Source organism: Colius striatus, chromosome 26 (genome assembly GCF_028858725.1).
Source record: "Colius striatus isolate bColStr4 chromosome 26, bColStr4.1.hap1, whole genome shotgun sequence".
Classification (NCBI taxonomy): Eukaryota; Metazoa; Chordata; class Aves; order Coliiformes; family Coliidae; genus Colius; species Colius striatus.
This window is the reverse complement of record NC_084784.1, coordinates 4,158,117-4,176,354: the sequence shown is the minus strand read 5'-3', so window position 1 is coordinate 4,176,354 and position 18,238 is coordinate 4,158,117. Positions and strand designations below refer to the sequence as shown.

Below are 18,238 nucleotides of genomic sequence, written 5' to 3'. Positions count from 1 at the left end.
CCGACACCCCCCTGACCCACATCCCCCCCCGACCCACATCCCCCCCCGAACCACCCCAAACCGGGACCATCCCGACCCGGGACCATCCCGAACCTGAATCACTCCGAATCAACACCCCCCCGACCCACATCCCCCCCCTCCCCCCTTGAACAGCGACCACCCCAAACCGGGACAGTGCGGTTTAGGGACCATCCCCCCACCCCCTCATTCCCCTCCCTCCCCATCCCCTAAACCGGGACCGCCCCAACGCGGGGCCGGAGCGGGGCTGGCCCGGAGCCAGCGATACCGACGTCACTCCGGAGCCGCGCCGGCTCCGTTTATAAGGGCGAAAGCGAGCGAAGGAGGCTCCGCGGTTCGCCCCGGTGGGCACCGGCACCGGCTGGCGAGGGGAAGGAAGGGGAAAAGCGGGGGGCTGAGGGCTGATTTTGGGGGCGGGGGTTGGGGTTGGGGGGGGGGGTGTGATGGGCATGCGGCGGCGACGGCGGCGACATGTCGGTGCCGCTGCTGAAGATCGGGGCCGTGCTCAGCACCATGGCCATGGTGACCAACTGGATGTCCCAAACCTTGCCGTCGCTCGTGGGGCTCAACGGCACCGCGGTGTCACGGGCCGGCACCTCCGAGAAGATCGTGAGTCGCCCCGGTACTGGGGAGGGGGAGCAGCGGGGAGCTGCGGGCGGGGGGTGCGGCGGGGGGTGCTGAGGGGGGTGCTGAGGGGCTGCGCCAGCGGCACCGGCACCCGCGGGGCTCGGGGGATCCGGCACGAAGCGCATCGGGACAGCCCCCCCTCCCCTCCTCATCTTCCTCCCGGGGTTCTGGAGAGTCCCCTCTGCCTTCCTGCGGCCACCTCAGCGGCCACGGGCATCCCCCTCCCCGGTAAGGCGCTCATCCTGCCCCGGTGCTCATCCTGCCCCGGTGCTCATCCTGCCCCGGTGCTCATCTTGCCCTGGCATCCCCCCTGCCCCGGTGCTCATCCTGCCCCGGCGCTCATCCTGCCCCGGCGCCCATCCTGCCCCGGCGCCCATCCTGCCCCGGCTCTCAGCCTGCCCCGGTGCTCATCCTGCCCCGGTGCTCATCCTGCCCCGGCGCTCATCCTGCCCCGGCGCTCATCCTGCCCCGGCGCCCATCCTGCCCCGGCGCCCATCCTGCCCCGGCTCTCAGCCTGCCCCGGTGCTCATCCTGCCCCGGTGCTCAGCCTGCCCCGGCGCCCATCCTGCCCAGCATCCCCCTGCCCCGCACTCATCCTGCCCCACACTCATCCTGCCCCAGTGCTCATCCTGCCCCGGTGCCCATCCTGCCCCGGCGCCCATCCTGCCCAGCATCCCCCCTGCCCAGCATCCCCCTGCCCCGCACTCATCCTGCCCATTCCATCCCCCCCGGGTAAGGTGCACAGCGGATCCCTCCCCCCATCCACCTTCCCCTGCACTCAAGGCCCCCCCTTCCCTCCCCTGGGGATTCCCTGGACAGGGCTCACGAGCCCCCCCCAGCGAGACACGGGGATCTCCCCTCCCTACACCCCCCCTCGAGCAGAACGAACCGGGGACCCCCTGGAGGTGCTGGGGGAGGGGGGATTAGAGGGGTCCCGACCCCCCCTTTCTTCCCCCAGTAGAGCAGAGCTGGGCAGCTCATGCACTGGGGCTGGGGGGAGTGTGTAGCCCCCCCCCACGGGGCTTTGCTGCTCCCCCAGAGACACCCCCCCCCCCCCCAAAATCTGCACCCTCCTGGGGAGCTGGTGGCTGTCCCCAGGCTGAAGGTTCCATCTCCCCAGGTTCAGACACCCCAAATTGCTCCTGGGGCTCTCTGGGCTCCCCCTGTGAGAGTGGGACTGGTGTGAACACGGGTTGGGAGCTGGGGGGGGCACACACACAGGTTTTGGGGGGGGATTGGAGAGGGAGGCACATTTTGGGGGGGCTGCAATGGCAGCAACAGGGCTGGGCTGATGCTGCAGGCAGGAGGGAGCCCCTGGGGAGGTGCTGCGGGGCCTGGCTGGTGCCCAGCTGGTGCTGGTGGTGCTGGGAGGGGGTTGGGGATGTGATGGGTGAGGGGGGGATGTGATTTGGGGGGGGGGGGGGCACCTCATTTAGGGGAATCCTTCACATGGTGGCCTTCAGGGGGGTGACACCAGATGCCACTCAAGCGGGGAAACTGGTGTTTGAGGGCAATTAGTGGTGCTCAGGGTAGAGCAGAAGCTGCCCTGCAATAATTAGCTGGTCATTAATCACTCTCTGGTGATGGTTGCATGGTCATTAATCAGCTGGAGCCGCTGACTGGGGAAAGGGATGAGGCCACAGCCCTGGCCAGGACGTGGTTGCCCAGCTCATCTCCCACTTGGGTTTTGGGGACTCCTGAAGCTCCTTTTCTGCCCTGAGCTCCAGAGCTGGATTCATCCAGCAGCCTGGGTGCTGCCATCAGCTCAGCCCCCTGGGATGGGGGTTCCTGGGGGGCTCAGCCCCACAGCCCCTGGCCCTGGAGCAGGCAGCAGCTCTGGGTTTGCCGTGGGGACCGGGAGAGGTCGGAGCATCCTCTGCAGTGGCTCCTTCCCTTCCCCTGGAGCCATCTCTCTCCAGGAAGAGGCCAGAGAACTGCAGCAGCTCCTTCCTCGCTGCTGGTGCTGATTTGGGGTGTCCTGCCTTGGAAAGACACTTGGCTGGACCCTTCCCCCTGGCATCTTTGGGGCTGAGTGGGGATCCCAGGATGTTTGGGGACCCCCTCTGTCCCCTGTGAGTGGGTTTGGGGCTGTGCTGACGGCTCCCTCCTCCCTGCCAGGTCCTGTCTGTCTGCTGTCAGCAGTTTCTCCTCTCCCCGAGCTGCCAGCAGCTCTAATTAATAACCCAGTGACAGATTGCACAGGCTGCATCCAACCTCCTCGTGCTGTCTCCTGCCCCACAGCTGCAGTGGGTCCTGCCCCACATCCCCAGGGCTGGGGGAGGAGGGGAGGGTGCTGGATGCAGCCACGGAGCTGCAGCAGAGAAGCATCTCCCCAGGTCGTGGCTGCTCAGCATCTCCTCAGGCTGTCTGTGGCTGCTCAGCATCACCCCAGGCTCTGTCTGTGGCTGTGGCTGCTCAGCATCTCCCCAGGCTCTGGCTCTGGCCCATGACTGCTCAGCATCTCCTCAGGCTCTGGCTGTGGCTACTCAGCATCTCCTCAAGCTCTGGATGTGTCCCCACAGCTGCTCAGTATCTCCCCTGTCTGTGTGTTCAGCACTCATCCTGCCCTGCCCAGCACACCCCCTTTCCTGACCCATAACTGTGCATCATGTGAGCTCAGCTGCTGTAACAGGAGTGGGGGGCACGATGCTGCTGCCCCAGCACGATGCTGAGTGCCAGCACCTTCCTAAGGGCTCCTGGTCCTCAGATGGGGCTCCTTGTCCTCAGATGGGGCTCCTCATCCTCAGATAGGGTTCCTCATCCTCAGAAGGAGCTCCTGGTCCTCAGATAGGGTTCCTCATCCTGAGATGGGGCTCCTGGTCCTCAGATGGGGCTCCTCATCCTCAGAAGGGGCTCCTGGTCCTCAGATAGAGCTCCTGGTCCTCAGATGGGGCTCCTCATCCTCAGATAGGGTTCCTCATCCTGGGATGGGGCTCCTGGTCCTCAGATGGGGCTCCTCATCCTCAGATAGGGTTCCTCATCCTCAGATGGGGCTCCTCATCCTCAGATAGAGCTCCTGGTCCTCAAATGGGGCTCCTCATCCTCAGATAGGGTTCCTCATCCTGAGATGGGGCTCCTCATCCTCCCTCTCAGCCTGCCCCGGCACACATCCTGCCCTGCCCAGCCCAGCTGGCATCCAGGGCTCCTGAGAGCTCAGAGCCTCCCTCTCTGCTGCCCTGTGGACTCAATCCCCCCTCCCCTCCCCTCCCCTCTGCCACACCTCAGGACTTGACTGTGCCGAGGGCTGGGTCCCGATAAACCCCGTTCCCGGGCGGGACGTGGGGCGAAGCCGCCGCCCCCGAGCGAGGGGAAGCGTGTCCCGGGGTCCTTTAACGTCCTTTGCAGGAGCTGCTGCGAGAGCGATGCGTTTGCTCTTCATTTCCATCATTAAGGGTTATGAATTACCCATGAAATGTTCAATGGCCCGGCTCAGGAAACACCGGCGCTCGTGGCCTGAATGCATCGGGAGGGAGGGGAGGGAGGGGAGGGGAGGGGAGGGGAGGGGAGGGGAGGGGAGGGGAGGGGAGGGGAGGGGAGGGGAGCGAGCTCGTGTTCCTGGGGGCTGAGCTGCTGCTGAGGTGCGCAGCTCGCTGGAGCTGCCTCCCCAGCACCCGCCGATGGGCTGGGACCGGGGGAGGAAGAGGAGGGAGCTGGGCAGAAGGAGATGATGAAGGGCTTTTCCTCCTCCTTCCCTCCCACCCCGTGCTGGCAGCAAATTGCTGCAGAGTAAACGAGCCTGGGAGAGGGGAGGGAAGAGAAAATGGAGTGACCTGGGTGAATAAACACCTGAAAGGAGGGGAAAGTGCCCAAGTGGCTCAGGGCTGAGGGGCCAAGGACGGGCTCTGGGGGAGGTGGGTGCTGAGGGCAGCCAGGAGGGGTTTGGTGGGCTCAGAGTGCTGCTGGGATGTTGCTCCTTTTCTGCCTCGTTACATCATGGAATCATTTGGGCTGGGGAAAGCCCCTGGAGCTGCTGGAGCCCAGCTCTGAGCCCTCCCCCTGCCACGGCCACCACTGAGCCCTCAGCCCCACGGCTCTGGGGTCCCTGCAGGGCTGGGCACTGCCCCAGCTCCCTGGGCAGCCTGGCACAGGGCTCACACCCCTCTCAGGACTCCATTTCTCCCTCAGCCCCACGGCTCTGGGGTCCCTGCAGGGCTGGGCACTGCCCCAGCTCCCTGGGCAGCCTGGCACAGGGCTCACACCCCTCTCAGGGCTCCATTTCTCCCTCAGCCCCACGGCTCTGGGGTCCCTGCAGGGCTGGGCACTGCCCCAGCTCCCTGGGCAGCCTGGCACAGGGCTCACACCCCTCCCTCACCCAGCTCACCCTGAGCTCTCCTTTCTCCCTCCCACAGACCCTCTTCCAGAGCCCAGACGAGGGCTGGCAGGTTTACACCTCGGCACAAGCCCCGGATGGCAAATGCCTGTGCACGGCCGTGATCCCGGCGCAGGGCTCGTGCTCCCGGGACCTGCGCACGCACCAGCTCCGGACGCTCGTGGAGAAGGTGGGGGCTGCCCCGGGGCTGCTGAGGGAGCTCTTCTGGAGGGGGGTGGGAGCCCCTTCCAGCATAGGTGGCTCCTTGATGGGCTCACCCTGGCCCTGGGGAGATGTGGTGGCCGCATCCTGCTGAGCCCACGGTGCAGGGAGGGAATTGGCCAGCAGAGACGTCCCAAAGTGCCTCCTGCTGCCATCCCAGCAGCCACAACGGTGCCAGGCTGGTTTCCCAGGGGGATTCCCACCCTCCCAGCCCCTGCCCCATGGGCTCTGCAGCAGCTGAGGCTCCCTCATCCCCCCCTTCCACACAGCCTCGGTGCCTCAGCACCAGCTCCACTCATCCTGCCTTTCCTTTCCTTTCCCCTTTCCTTTCCCCTTTCCTTTCCCCTTTCCTTTCCCCTTTCCTTTCCTCCCCTTCCCTTTCCCCTTCCCTTTCCCCTTCCCTTCCCTTTCCCCTTCCCTTCCCTTTCCCCTTCCCTTCCCTTCCCTTCCCTTCCCTTCCCTTCCCTTCCCTTCCCTTCCCTTCCCTTCCCTTCCCTTCCCTTCCCTTCCCTTCCCTTCCCTTCCCTTCCCTTCCCTTTCCCCCTTGTTTTTCCTCTTGACACATCTCAAACCACAAACCCCATGCAACTTTTATGAGAGGGATGAAAGGGAGGTGGAATGAAAGGGAGGAGAAAAGCTGAGGGAGGGAGCAGGAGGGAAATGTGCTTATGAAAACAAACAAGAGCTGAAAAGCATCACTTGGTGCATGAAAGCTGCAGGGGAGGAGGCTGCCTCACAGGGTTCTGTACCAACAGGGGGTGGGAGCAGCTCGTCCCTGCTGCTCCCCAGGGATGGGGACACGGGGATGGGGGTCTCTGGGGGTCGTGTCCCCACCAGCACCCCGTGGGTCTGGGGGGCTGCTTTGCCTTGCCCAGCCCCTCTCTCTGTTAGCAGCAGGGAGCTGTGTGAATGAGCTCGGCTCACCAGCTGTGTTACTCAGCCCTTAGCATTCCTCTCCCCCCTTTGTCCCTGGTCCCACCACACAGGTGCAGAACATCTCCCAGTCCATGGAGGTGCTGGACCTCAGGACCTACCGGGACCTGCAGTACGTGCGCAACACCGAGTCCCTGATGAAGGGTTTGGACTCCAGGCTGAAGGTGGCTGCTGAGAGCCAGAGGAGCCTCAATGCCAAGAGCTTCCAGGTGAGCCTGTGCTTCAGCCCCACACACAGCTCCCCTGATGCCTCAGCACCCCGGCTGCTGGGCTTGGCAGCCTCCCCCCCATCCCCAGCACACGGTGCTGTGAGGCTGGTGGGCTCCCTGGGAAGGGTCCAGGTGGTTGAGCATCCCTGGGGTGGTCCCAGGAGCATCCCTGAAGAGGTCCTAGAAGCATCCTTGGAGTGGTCCAAGGGCTGAGCCTCCCTGGGGTGGTCCCAGGAGCATCCCTGAAGAGGTCCTAGGGGTATCCCTCAGGTAGTCCAAGGCCTGAGCATCCCTGGGGTGGTCTCAGGAGCATCCCTGGGGTGGTCCAAGGCCTGAGCATCCCGGGGGTGGTCTCAGGAGCATCCCTGGGGTGGTCCCAGGAGCATCCCTGGGGTGGTCCAAGGGCTGAGCATCCCTGGAGTGGTCCCAGGAGCCTCCCTGGGGTTGTCCAAGGGCTGACCCTCCCTGGGGTGCTCCGTGTGGGGACCAAACTGGCCAGTTCCCAGCCCCTCTGGCTGAGATGGACACGTTTCATTAACCAGCCACGTCTGGTCCCTGGCAGAGCCTCGATTTCCCCCGGTGCTGGATGTGGAGCTGCAGGTCGTTGCTGCCTGTGCTGCAGCAGCTTTGCCCTCCCCCAAATCCCATCCCTGCCCCTCCCCCACCAACGGGCACTGGTTTATTTTGGGAGCCTGAAGGCTGCACCCTGGCAGCTGAGGAGCGTATGGCACTCATCCTGCCCTCTATGGCACTCATCCTGTCTGGTGCTCATCCTGCCCTGGCACTCATCCTGCACTGGTGCTCATCCTGTCCTCTATGGCATCCTGCCCAGGGACTCATCCTGCTCTGTATGGCACTCATCCTGCCCAGCACTCATCCTGTTCTGTATGGCACTCATCCTTTCTGGTGCTCATCCTGCCCTCTATGGCACTCATCCTGCCCAGGAACTCATCCTGTTCAGTATGGCACTCATCCTGCCCTGTTTGGCACTCATCCTGCCCAGCACTCATCCTGCCCAGGGACTCATCCTGCTCTATATGGCACCCATCCTGCCCAGCACCCATCCTGCCCCCGAGGTGCTGCTGCTGTGCATTACAGCATCCTTGAGCGAAGGAGGCTCATTGGAGTGGCTGGTGCCCAGCGCTGCCTCGTTGCCTCCCAGGTGCCTGCCACAGGGTGCTACCGGTGCTGAGCACCCCTGGGGCCGTCCCAGTGCTGTGCCATGGCTGTCACTGTGCTGGAAAGGCCCCAGAAGGGGGGTTTGTGTGTGTGTGTGTGTGTGTGTGTGTGTGAGGTGTTTTCCCCCCTTGCACCCTCCCAACAGGCGCTGAAGGACAAGATGACGGAGCTGCTGCCCCTGCTGCCCGTCCTGGACCAGTACAAGGCAGACACCAGGCTGATTGTGCACCTGAAGGACGAGGTGAGGAACCTCTCTGGGAGCTTGTTGGCCATCCAGGAGGAGATGGGTGCCTACGACTACGAGGAGCTGCAGCAGAGGGTGCTGCTGCTGGAGGCGAGGCTGCACGCCTGCATGCAGAAACTGGGTATGATCCCCCTTCCCTGCTGCTCTGGGTGGGCACCTACAAACCCCCCACTCACAGCAATGTCCCCCCACTCACAGCATCACCCCCCAACTCACAGCAGCATCCTTACAGCAGCATCCCCCCACTCACAGCATCACCCCCCAACTCACAGCAGCATCCTCACACAACAACCCCCCACTCACAGCAGCATCCCCTACTCACAGCATCACCCCCCAACTCACAGCAGCATCCTCACACAACAACCCCCCACTCACAGCAGCATCCTCACATAACATCCCCCCACTCACAGCAGCATCCCCCTACTCACAGCATCACCCCCCAACTCACAGCAGCATCCTTACAGCAGCATCCCCCCACTCACAGCAGCATCCTCACACAACAACCCCCCACTCACAGCAGCATCCTCACACAACATCCCCCCACTCACAGCAGCATCCTCACACAACATCCCCCCACTCACAGCATCACCCCCCAACTCACAGCAGCATCCTCACACAACGTCCCCCCACTCACAGCAACGTCCCCCCACTCACAGCAGCATCCTCACAGCATCACCCCCCCACTCACAGCATCACCCCCCAACTCACAGCAGCATCCTCACACAACAACCCCCCACTCACAGCAGCATCCTCACATAACATCCCCCCACTCACAGCATCACCCCCCCACTCACAGCAGCATCCTCACACAACATCCCCCCACTCACAGCATCACCCCCCAACTCACAGCAGCATCCCCTCACATGCAGGGAAGCCCTGAGGTCTCTCCATGGGGTCTCTCCTTGGAGTCTCACCCTGGGATCCCTCCCCAGGCCACTTTCCCCCTATGCAGAGGCCAAAGCATCTCCCCCTCTGCTGCCTCACCTTCCACCCCCTGAGACTTCTAGGGGGGCTCTTTGGGGTTTAAGGGGGTCCCTGCAGGGCTGGGCACTGCCCCAGCTCCCTGGGCAGCCTGGCACAGGGGCTCACACCCCTCTCAGGGACACAGTTCTGCCTCAGCTCCAGTCTCAGCCTCCCCTGGGGCAACTCCAGGCTGCTGCCAGGGAGCTGCAGAGAGGGCTCCTGGCTGCCCTCAGCCTCCTCTTCCCCAGCCCCAACACCCCCATTCCCTCAGCCCCTCCCCAGCCCCCTTGTGCTCCAGCCCCTTCCCTTCCCCAGCTCCAGCCCCTTCCCCAGCTGCAGCCCCTCAGTGTCCCTCTGAGTTCCCCCCTTGCTGCAGAGGGGATTTGGGCCATGGCACGATGCTGGATGCTCAGCCCTTCACTCCAAAGTCTTTCCCCCCTCCAGGCTGTGGGAAGCTGACGGGGGTCAGTAACCCCATCACCATCCGGGCATCGGGCTCCCGCTTCGGCTCCTGGATGACGGACACGATGACGCCCAGCGCCGACAGCAGGGTGAGGGGCACTGCCAGGGGCACTGCCAGGGGGCACAGCCAGGGGGCATTGCCAGGGGGGCACAGCCAGGGGGGCACTGCCAGGGGCACTGCCAGGGGGGCACTGCCAGGGGGGCACTGCCAGGGGGGCACAGACACAGGGCACAGCCAGGCGGGCACAGCCAGGGGGCATTGCCAGGGGGGCACTGCCAGGGGGGCACTGCCAGGGGGCACAGCCAGGGGGGCACTGCCAGGGGCACTGCCAGGGGGCACAGCCAGGGGGGCACTGCCAGGGGCACTGCCAGGGGGCACTGCCAGGGGGGCACTGCCAGGGGCACTGCCAGGGGGCACAGCCAGGGGGGCACTGCCAGGGGCACTGCCAGGGGGCACTGCCAGGGGGGCACAGCCCTGCAGGGGCTTCCTGGGGCTGCCTCCACAAGCAGAGGTGGGTTTGCAGGGGGGAGGTTGTCTCACTGGGGGTGGGAGCCCTGTTTTGGTTCTTACTGAATGTGGGAGCCCTGTTTTTGGTGTCTCACTGTGGGTGGGAGCCCAGTTTTGGCTCTCACTGTGGATGGGAGCCCAGTTTTGGCTCTCACTGTGGGTGGGAGCCCAGTTTTGGCTCTCACTGTGGGTGGGAGCCCAGTTTTGTCTCTCACTGTGGGTGGGAGCCCTGTTTTTGGTGTCTCACTGTGGCTGGGAGCCCAGCTTTAGCTCTCACTGTGGGTGGGAGCCCAGTTTTGGCTCTCACTGTGGCTGGGAGCCCAGTTTTGTCTCTCACTGGGGTTGGGAGCCCAGTTTTTGGTGTCTCACTGTGGCTGGGAGCCCAGCTTTGGCTCTCACTGTGGGTGGGAGCCCAGTTTTTGGTGTCTCACTGTGGCTGGGAGCCCAGTTTTGGCTCTCACTGTGGCTGGGAGCCCAGTTTTGGCTCTCACTGGGGTTGGGAGCCCTGTTTTTGGTGTCTCACTGTGGGTGGGAGCCCAGCTTTGGCTCTCACTGTGGGTGGGAGCCCAGTTTTTGGTGTCTCACTGTGGGTGGGAGCCCAGTTTTGGCTCTCACTGTGGCTGGGAGCCCAGCTTTGGCTCTCACTGTGGGTGGGAGCCCTGTTTTTGGTGTCTCCCTGTGGCTGGGAGCCCAGTTTTGTCTCTTACTGGGATTGGGAGCCCAGCTTTGGCCGAGCATCCCTAACCGAGCGCGCCGCAGGTCTGGTACATGGACGGTTACTACAAAGGTCGCCGAGTCCTGGAGTTTCGCACCCTGAAGGACTTTGTGACGGGGCAGAACTTCGTGCAGCACCTCCTGCCTCAGCCCTGGGCCGGCACAGGCCACGTGGTGTTCAATGGCTCCCTCTATTACAACAAGTACCAGAGCAACGTGGCCGTCAAGTACCACTTTGGCTCGCGCAGCGTGCTGGTGCAGCGCAGCCTGGCCGGCGCCGGCTACAACAACACCTTCCCCTACTCCTGGGGAGGGTTCTCCGACATCGACTTCATGGTGGATGAAAACGGGCTCTGGGCCGTCTACACCACGAACCAGAACGCTGGGAACATCGTGGTGAGCAGGGTGGACCCCCAGAGCCTGGAGGTGCTGCGGAGCTGGGACACGGGTTACCCCAAGCGAAGCGCCGGCGAGTCCTTCATGATCTGCGGCACCCTCTACGTCACCAACTCCCACCTGGCCGGGGCCAAGATCTACTTTGCCTACCACACAAACACTTCCAGCTACGAGTACACAGATATTCCCTTCCACAACCAGTACTCCCACATATCCATGCTGGACTACAACCCGAGGGAGAGGGTGTTGTACACCTGGAACAACGGCCACCAGGTCATCTACAACGTCACGCTCTTCCACGTCATAAAGACGTCGGGGGAGCTGTGACCCCTGCTCTGGACTCCTCTTGCTTCTCCCTCCTCCCCAGCTCTTCTTTTTCTACACTTCAGGCATTGTCCCAAGGGGAAGGAGCCTTCCTCCTCCTCCTCCTCCTCCTCCTGGGTTCTGTTCTGCCATGGCTTTGCTTTCCCGGGCGGTTCGTGGCGCATGGACCTTCTCTCCTGTGCTTTCATCTGAGCTGAACCTGCTCTGGGTTTGGCTTTTTGGGGTGGTTTCTTTTCTGTTGTTGTTGCTTTTCCTTCGGTTTCTCTTTTTCACTTGACACCTTTATTATTTGGATGGCAAATAAAACCAGTCTCTTGGACATTTGGTGCTGCCTGGGGGGTTATTTGGGACGTGTGTGTGTGTGTGTCTGTCTGTGTGTGTCTGTGTGTGTGTGTGTGTGTTCCCCCTCCCTCCTTTTCCTGTCCCCCCTCCCCTTTTCCTGCACCTCCTCTGTCCCCCCTGGCTGTGATCTGCAGCCCCTCTCCAGATGCAGCCAGCAAAGTTGTTTATGGGCATGTTTAATGCATGTGGGTGCAGCACAGGGGAAATGACAGCAGAGCTGGGCAAGGCAGAGAGGAGGAAGGGAAGGGAAATGAGAGTGCAGCTGCGATGAGAGAGGGGGGAGCAGAACCTGCTCAGCCTAAAATGAGCAGCCAGGGAGGCTGGAGCAGCAGGATGCTGGCCCTGAGGGGGAGCAGGAACCTGCTGTTCTGGGGGAAGGGGATGGAGGAGGTGGGGGGAGGGAGGGATGTGGGAGCTGTGGAGGAGATGGAAGGGCTGGAGGAGATGGAAAGGATGGGGGAGGCAGACTGGCAGAGCTGTGTGGGGATGCTGGCAGGATGGGGACAGGCACAGGGTGTGTTAAAGTCTGCAAAGGGCACATCAACCCTCCTGATTCCCTCTCACAGCCCCCAGGACCTTTGCAGGTTATGGGCAAGGAAAAAGGGGTGTGTGTCCAGCCCTGGAGCCACATCCCTGCCCTGGGGACAGCACCATGGCTCCAGCACCTGGGCTGAGAGCATAAAATCAGAGCAAGAAGCACCTTGTCATGTTTATTCTCCTCCAGAGAGAGGAGTGCAGAACAAGAGGATAATCCCTGCTAATCCCATCAGCTGTTTCCATGCAAGAGGAGAGAGTTTGGAGGGCTGTGCAGGTGCTGGGTCTCAGCATCCTCCCCCATGGTGATGTGTTTGGGGGGGCTGGGAAGCTCAGCTCACTCCTGGCTTAGGGGGAGGCATCTTGAGGGAGCAGAAGACCCTCGTGTGCCCCTTCTGCAGAGCCCCTTGGCCCCAGCACTGTCTGGGTGATGGGGATGTGCCTGGGTTCGGCTGCTGAGCTCCCACCCTGTGCAGGCAGCACTTGCTGAAGGACATCCCCGTGTTTTCCAGCTCCGTTCCCTCATCCCGCTCAGGCTGTGGCCGCGGGCAGCGATTAACCCCTCGCTGCCAGCCCCGTCCCGGCTCTGCCTCAGCCCCTGCGAGCAGGGGAGGGGAGGGGAGGGGAGGGGGAGGGTGACGGCCAGCTCGGCCAAACCCCCTCCGGGAGCTTTTGACGCTGTGGCTCGAGTTTCCTATCACGCAGGGAGTTTAATTTGCCGTCGGAAGCACGTGTGGGCCGGCGGCCAAGAGCAAGCACCGGCTTGGCACGGCGAGGATGGGCATTAGCAATGCCAGGAGAGGAGGAGGAGGATGGATGGATGGATGGATGGATGGATGGATGGATGGAGGGCTCTGCACCGTGCAAAACGTGTGCACCCCGCAGCTACACGCCGGGCAGGGGCTGGCAACACCCCCCCTGCGGCGCTTATTGAGCAATTAGTGCCTGAACAAGGCTCCCTGGCTGGATAGAAGAGGCTGTATCCAAGCGACTGAGAGATGAATCCGGGCTGAGCCCAGGGCACGGCTGCTGCTCGTCTGCTCCCGTCTCACCCCATGGCTTTGGGGTGGTTTGGTGGGGTTTTATCCCCCCTCCTCCCTCCCAGCAAGAGGGATTCAGGGACCAGCACAGGGCTGGGAGCAGGAGCCTTCCCACCCCCCCACCCATCCCCATCCCACCCTTGTCCCAACCCTCTCCTCGAGTCCTGGCCCCGCAGTTTCTCTCTAAGACTCTTCTCACTTCTCCCTCCCTCCCCTGGTGCTGCCCACCGTGGTCCCCCCGCCCCAAACTCCTCTTTGGATTCATCTCCCGCAGAGCTCCAGCCGCTGGGCTCGGTGACAGAGACTGATGAGGCTGAGAGAAAGCCCCGGGGAAGGGCTGACAGGGAGGGCAGCACCGCGGAAAATGCCACCGAGTGCCAGGCTGAGACTTTGGTCACCTTCCCCAGCCTCGGGAGGGGTCCTGAGAAGGGGCCTCTGCGTGGGGACAGGACCCGGAGGGACCCCCCGGCACCGCCGGGGCGATGCGGCGAGTGCTGCAGTGCAGCTGCTGCCACCGGCAGCTTCGGTCCGTGCCTGCAGCCGGGCAGGGAGGTGGGGGAAAGCCAGCCCCAGCGCTTTGTGCTGCTGTTTATTAGGCTACAAAAGGAACGGGAGGCCGGAGGGGAGGAGGGGGATGTGGTGCTGGTGGGGGAAATAACAAAGCAGGGCACTGAATGAGCCGACACACGGAGAAAGCGGAGGCAGCCCCTGTCCCTGCCCCACAGCGCTCGTCCTGCGGGCTGGGTTTTTCCAGCTGATTGTCATTCTCGCCAAGGCTCAGCCCTGCGAGGAGGCGAATTGGTTATTCAGCGCGGATCCCGGCTGGGGCTGGAGCTGGGGAGGGGGGAAAACGCAGCGCGATGCCGGCGGCGGCTGCTCGGCCCGGCGTGCCAAAAAACAACCCCCTCACCCCCCCAAATCGACACGATCCCCAAACACGTCTGGCGGGCTCACAGCCTGAGGAACACCCCCGCGAAGGGGCCGCTGAGTGCGGGGGGGAGGGAGACCCCCGTGGGACCCCGAGCCGGGGCTGTGATGGAGCATCGTTCGCTCCCGTTAATAAACTCGCTTCGTCATGAAGCGTCAGCAAATCCACCCCCGCGCCCCGCCGAGCCGGGGCTGAGGCACTCATCCTGATCGTGCGGAGCTCGTTGTGGCGCCCGCAGCCCGGCACGACCCGCCGGGGACTTTCCCCCGCACGAACAAGCAGCGGGAGCTCGGTAATTGAGGCTTATTTATGGAAGGGAGGGCGGTTAGCAGCGGGAACGAGGAGCTGTCGCCGCTAAAATAGGCCAGGGGAAAGGAAAAGCTGAGCTTTAATTCACCGACCCCCCCGCCCCGTCCCTCCCTCCAGCCCCCTCCTCCCCCATCCCTGCCCACGGCACCCGGCGGCCCGGGGAGGGTTTGGTCTGGCTCTCGCCGGGGGGATAATGGAGGGGCTGGAGGGGGGTAATAGAGGGGTTGGGGTCTTCCCCGCAGGCAAATTGCGGCTGCTGGGCGGGGGGTGAGGAGCAGCAGCACGGCCCCGCTCTGGAACGTTACCTGGAGCTGCAGGATGTGCACAGGGGGCTGAGGCTCGGTGTATCCAGCCCGGCTACAGCACATAGACCTGTAAGTTAGAGCACATCCATCCCAGCTGGAATGCAGAGAGCCAAAGCAGCAGCATCCGAGCTGCAATACAGCGAGATCTGAGCTGAAACACACCCGTCCCAGCTAAAATACAGCCAAATCTGAGCCCAAACTGAACCACCTGAGCTGTAATACTGCACAACCTGAGCTAAAACGTACCAATTGTAGCTATCATATAGCAAAATCTGGGCTAAAACAATCATCTGAGCTATAATACAGCCAAATCCCAGCTGAAACACACCAGTTTTAGCTGTAATGTAGCCAAATCTGAGCTAAAACAGAAGCATCCTACCTAAAATATAGAGAATTCTGAGCTAAAACATACCTGTTTTAGCTATAATATAGCAAAATCTGGGCTAAAACAATCATCTAAGCTATAACATAGTCAAATTGAGCTAAAACAGAAGCATCTGAGCTACAATACAGCCAAATCTGAGCTGAAACACACCAATTTTAGCTGTGATGTAGCCAAATCTGAGCTAAACCAGACCCATCCTAGCTAAAATATAGAGAAATCTTGTCTCTAATCTGTATATTAGCTGTAACATACAGAAATCCGAGCTCTAACACACCCACCCTAGCAGAAATCTCAGCCACAGTGTGCATCTGTTAGCTGGAACAGCTAGAAATCTCAGCTGTGGTGGAAATATTGGCTGTTATAGAGAGAAACCTGAGCTGTAAGATAGATACTGGCTGTAAGAGATGGAAATCTGAGCTATAAGGTGCCCATCCTAGCCATAATGCACACAAGTCTTGGCTGTAGTGTGTACACTGGCTGTTGTGCATAGAAATCTCAGCTGCTGGGTGTGTATTGGCTGTTAGAGAGAGAAATCTGAGCTGGAACAGAGGTTTTTTAGCTGTAATATATGGAAGCCTCAGCTGGAATGAAACCTATGAGCCAGGATACGTGTGAATCTGAGGCAGAGGGGGTGTATATTCGGTGTAATACACACAAATCTTCCCTGTTAGATCAATCTGAGCTATTGGGGTAGGAAGCTGAGCTGTAACAGGGGTAGGACCCAGAACAGATAGGAGCCTTATGTGCAGCACATATGGATTGGCCATCATCTACTGGGATCTTCTCTGTGCTGGGCTGTTGTCTGTAGAAACCTGAGCTGTGACCCGTGAATCAGTTACCCCCAGGAGCCCTGGCTCTGCTAAACTCGTGTCGCTGTAACCTGCAGGAGCCTGAGCTCTCGTCCTTGTAGCTCTGCCACATCCACTCCAGGCCTCTGGGATACACAGGGGTTTGTTCTGTAGCCAGTGCTCAGGGCAGGCTTGAAGGGGGGGGGGTGAGCATCCCTCCTCTGATATCAAGGGGGCAAAAGACCCCCCCTAAACCTGCTCATAGCGTCTCAGCTCCTCCCTCCCCCTTCCTCACCCCCAGCCCCGAGGCTGTGGGCTGGGACTGAAATTCCCACTTCAATATTTAACGTGAGATTAAAGACAAGCCCAAAGGGGATTTGGGGAGGGGGGGGAAGGGGGAATTTATTGTATTACTTTATCCCAGGGTACCATAAAAAGCAGCTCTGAATGAAACTTGTGCAGAAGAGGGTTTATTTATGAGTCGGAGCCGCAATTCGCTGGGTGAGAGCCGGGAATGCAGATGAGAGGATGAGATCCCACGTCCTGCCAGCGAGCCTGGGAGCTGGAGGCATCGATCCTCCCTCCCTTAGCCCAGCTCTGCGCCTGCACTTCCTTAATTTGCTCCTATTTCATTCGGATTCTCCCGGAGATATTTGCTCCCCGAGGAAACTCAGCACCGGGGCTCCCTCGCAGGTGCAGAGCCAAACCCCGTTTGAGCAGAGAAATGGTGCCAAGGATGGGGAGAAGGGGAGGGGGAAACCCACCCTCCCTCCTGCCCCTTTGCCACAAATCAGGGAAACCAATTTCCCTTCATCTTTAATTAATTAGCTCACGCTAATGAGCGCATCCCATTTCCATGACGACCCGAGATTCCAGTGCCCAGCCCGGTGCTGCAGCAAGAGCTGGAAACGAAGGTGATAAATAATAGATGCTGGCCGCTAATTAACTCATTGGGATGGAGGTTTTTAAGGTGTTTTTGTTGTTGTTGTTTTAAACTCACAACTTTCTTTCCCTCGGCTCCCGGCAGTTGCCTGGCAGAGGAACAAAGAGGCGGCGAACACCGATCGATTCCCCTCGTGATACCGATGGAGAGGGGCTCGAATCTTTAACAGCTCGTTGGGAAGGAGCCTCAGCAGTGAAACTCGCTCGTCCAAGCCCGGGATCCGATTGCTTTCGGGTACCAACTGAGGGCTGTGGAGGCGGCTGGTGCTCAGGTCATTTCCGAGCCAGCGATGAGCGAGTCTGCGAGGCTTCTGCTGCCCAACGACACTCGGGTGTGTTGCACAATGGCATAAGAAAAAGGGGATTAAACGTGGTCGGGAAACAGCAGGAAAGAGTGGAAACAACTCAGGCTGTGATGGGCTCGTGCTCTGCTCCATCCCAGGGCAGGAGGGGGGGAGACGCCGGGACCCGGCTCTGCCCCAGCCAGGGATGCGGGCGGGATGCTCAGCGAGGTGCGGCAGCTCCTCTGAACCGTCGCCTTCCCCCGGCAGCTGCAGCCCGAAAGAAGCCGCTAGAGATTAGTTAAACGAGGCTAATTGAAGGCTCTGGCGCATCCAAACGAGCTGGGCTGCTTTAGCCTCCCCCTTTTTTCGGAGGGGTGGTGAGAAATGAAAGGGGAGGGGGGGGAGGGGAAGAAAGAGAGAGAGAGAAAAAGACAAATGGGGTCTAATTGGTGTGATGGGGTCTGATTTGTTTTCCAAAGCAGCGTCTCTCCTGAGCCGGGGAGTTGGCAGCGCCTGACAAATACCTGCGGCGTGTGGAGCAGCAGCCCCTCGGTCCATCGCAGCCAGAGCACGGGCAGCTCAGACCTGCCGGGTACCCGCAGCCCCCGCGGGTTGGGGAGGACACTGATGTGCCAGGGCAGGGCGTTTATCCCTCCCTGGGGCAGCGGGGAGAGGTGGAGGGGAGGGGAGATGCCTCCAAACTCCTTTCTGCGCCGTCGGGAGCTGTTTGCTCGGAGCAGAGCTGCTGCCAGCAGCGGTAACTGCCTCGCACCGGCAATTAGTGTCTAATCCACGGCGTGGTTTCATTGCTGGCAACATCCAGCCTGGGGCCAGGGCCCTTCAGAGGAGGCAGGGCAGAGAAGAGGCTTTAATAAACAACCCCCAGCACGCTGAGGGAGGGAAGGAAAAGCGTCTCTGCAGCCTCCTGGGGCAGGGGGAACGGGCATGTGGGGGTGGCACCGGCCACTCTGTGCTTGCACCATCCTGGCCCAGGGAAGGTGAAGCCCAGCACCAGTTTGGGTGGGAAATGAAGGGATTCTGTGGCTTTAAATCACCGGGCTCTGAGGGGACCAGGCTTCAGCATCAGCTCTCGTGGGCACCAGTCACTCAGGGGCACCTGCAGGCATGAAGCTGGGTGCTCCCCATCCATCCCAGCACCCTGCTGAGCACCCATCTCCTCCTCCCCCAGCCCAGGTGAGGCAGAACAAGCCTTTATTAGGAGCTCTGCCCATGCTCAGGGCCCAGGTCTTGCCTGCCCCTCCAGCTGCCTCCC

At 61.5% G+C, this 18,238-nt stretch overlaps 1 protein-coding gene across 1 annotated transcript; it reads left to right on the top strand.

Annotated features, from left to right (window-relative positions):
• Window positions 1-489: 489 nt before the first annotated feature.
• Window positions 490-11,427, top strand: OLFM2 (olfactomedin 2). Its single transcript, XM_062015577.1, has 6 exons — window positions 490-627; window positions 4,995-5,144; window positions 6,163-6,318; window positions 7,643-7,862; window positions 9,149-9,255; window positions 10,434-11,427. The coding sequence occupies exons 1-6, from the start codon at window positions 490-492 to the stop codon at window positions 11,109-11,111; spliced, it is 1,449 nt and encodes a 482-aa protein (XP_061871561.1). The 3' UTR covers window positions 11,112-11,427.
• Window positions 11,428-18,238: the final 6,811 nt, after the last annotated feature.

What these genes read in the sequence shown, in the direction of transcription:
- OLFM2 (XM_062015577.1), top strand. Translation starts at nt 490, where the DNA reads ATGTCGGTGCCGCTGCTGAAGATCGGGGCCGTGCTCAGCACCATGGCC. An exon ending in TCAATGCCAAGAGCTTCCAG is followed by an intron (nt 6,319 to 7,642) that starts GTGAGCCTGTGC and finishes CCCTCCCAACAG; the next exon opens with GCGCTGAAGGACAAGATGAC. An exon ending in CGCCCAGCGCCGACAGCAGG is followed by an intron (nt 9,256 to 10,433) that starts GTGAGGGGCACT and finishes AGCGCGCCGCAG; the next exon opens with GTCTGGTACATGGACGGTTA.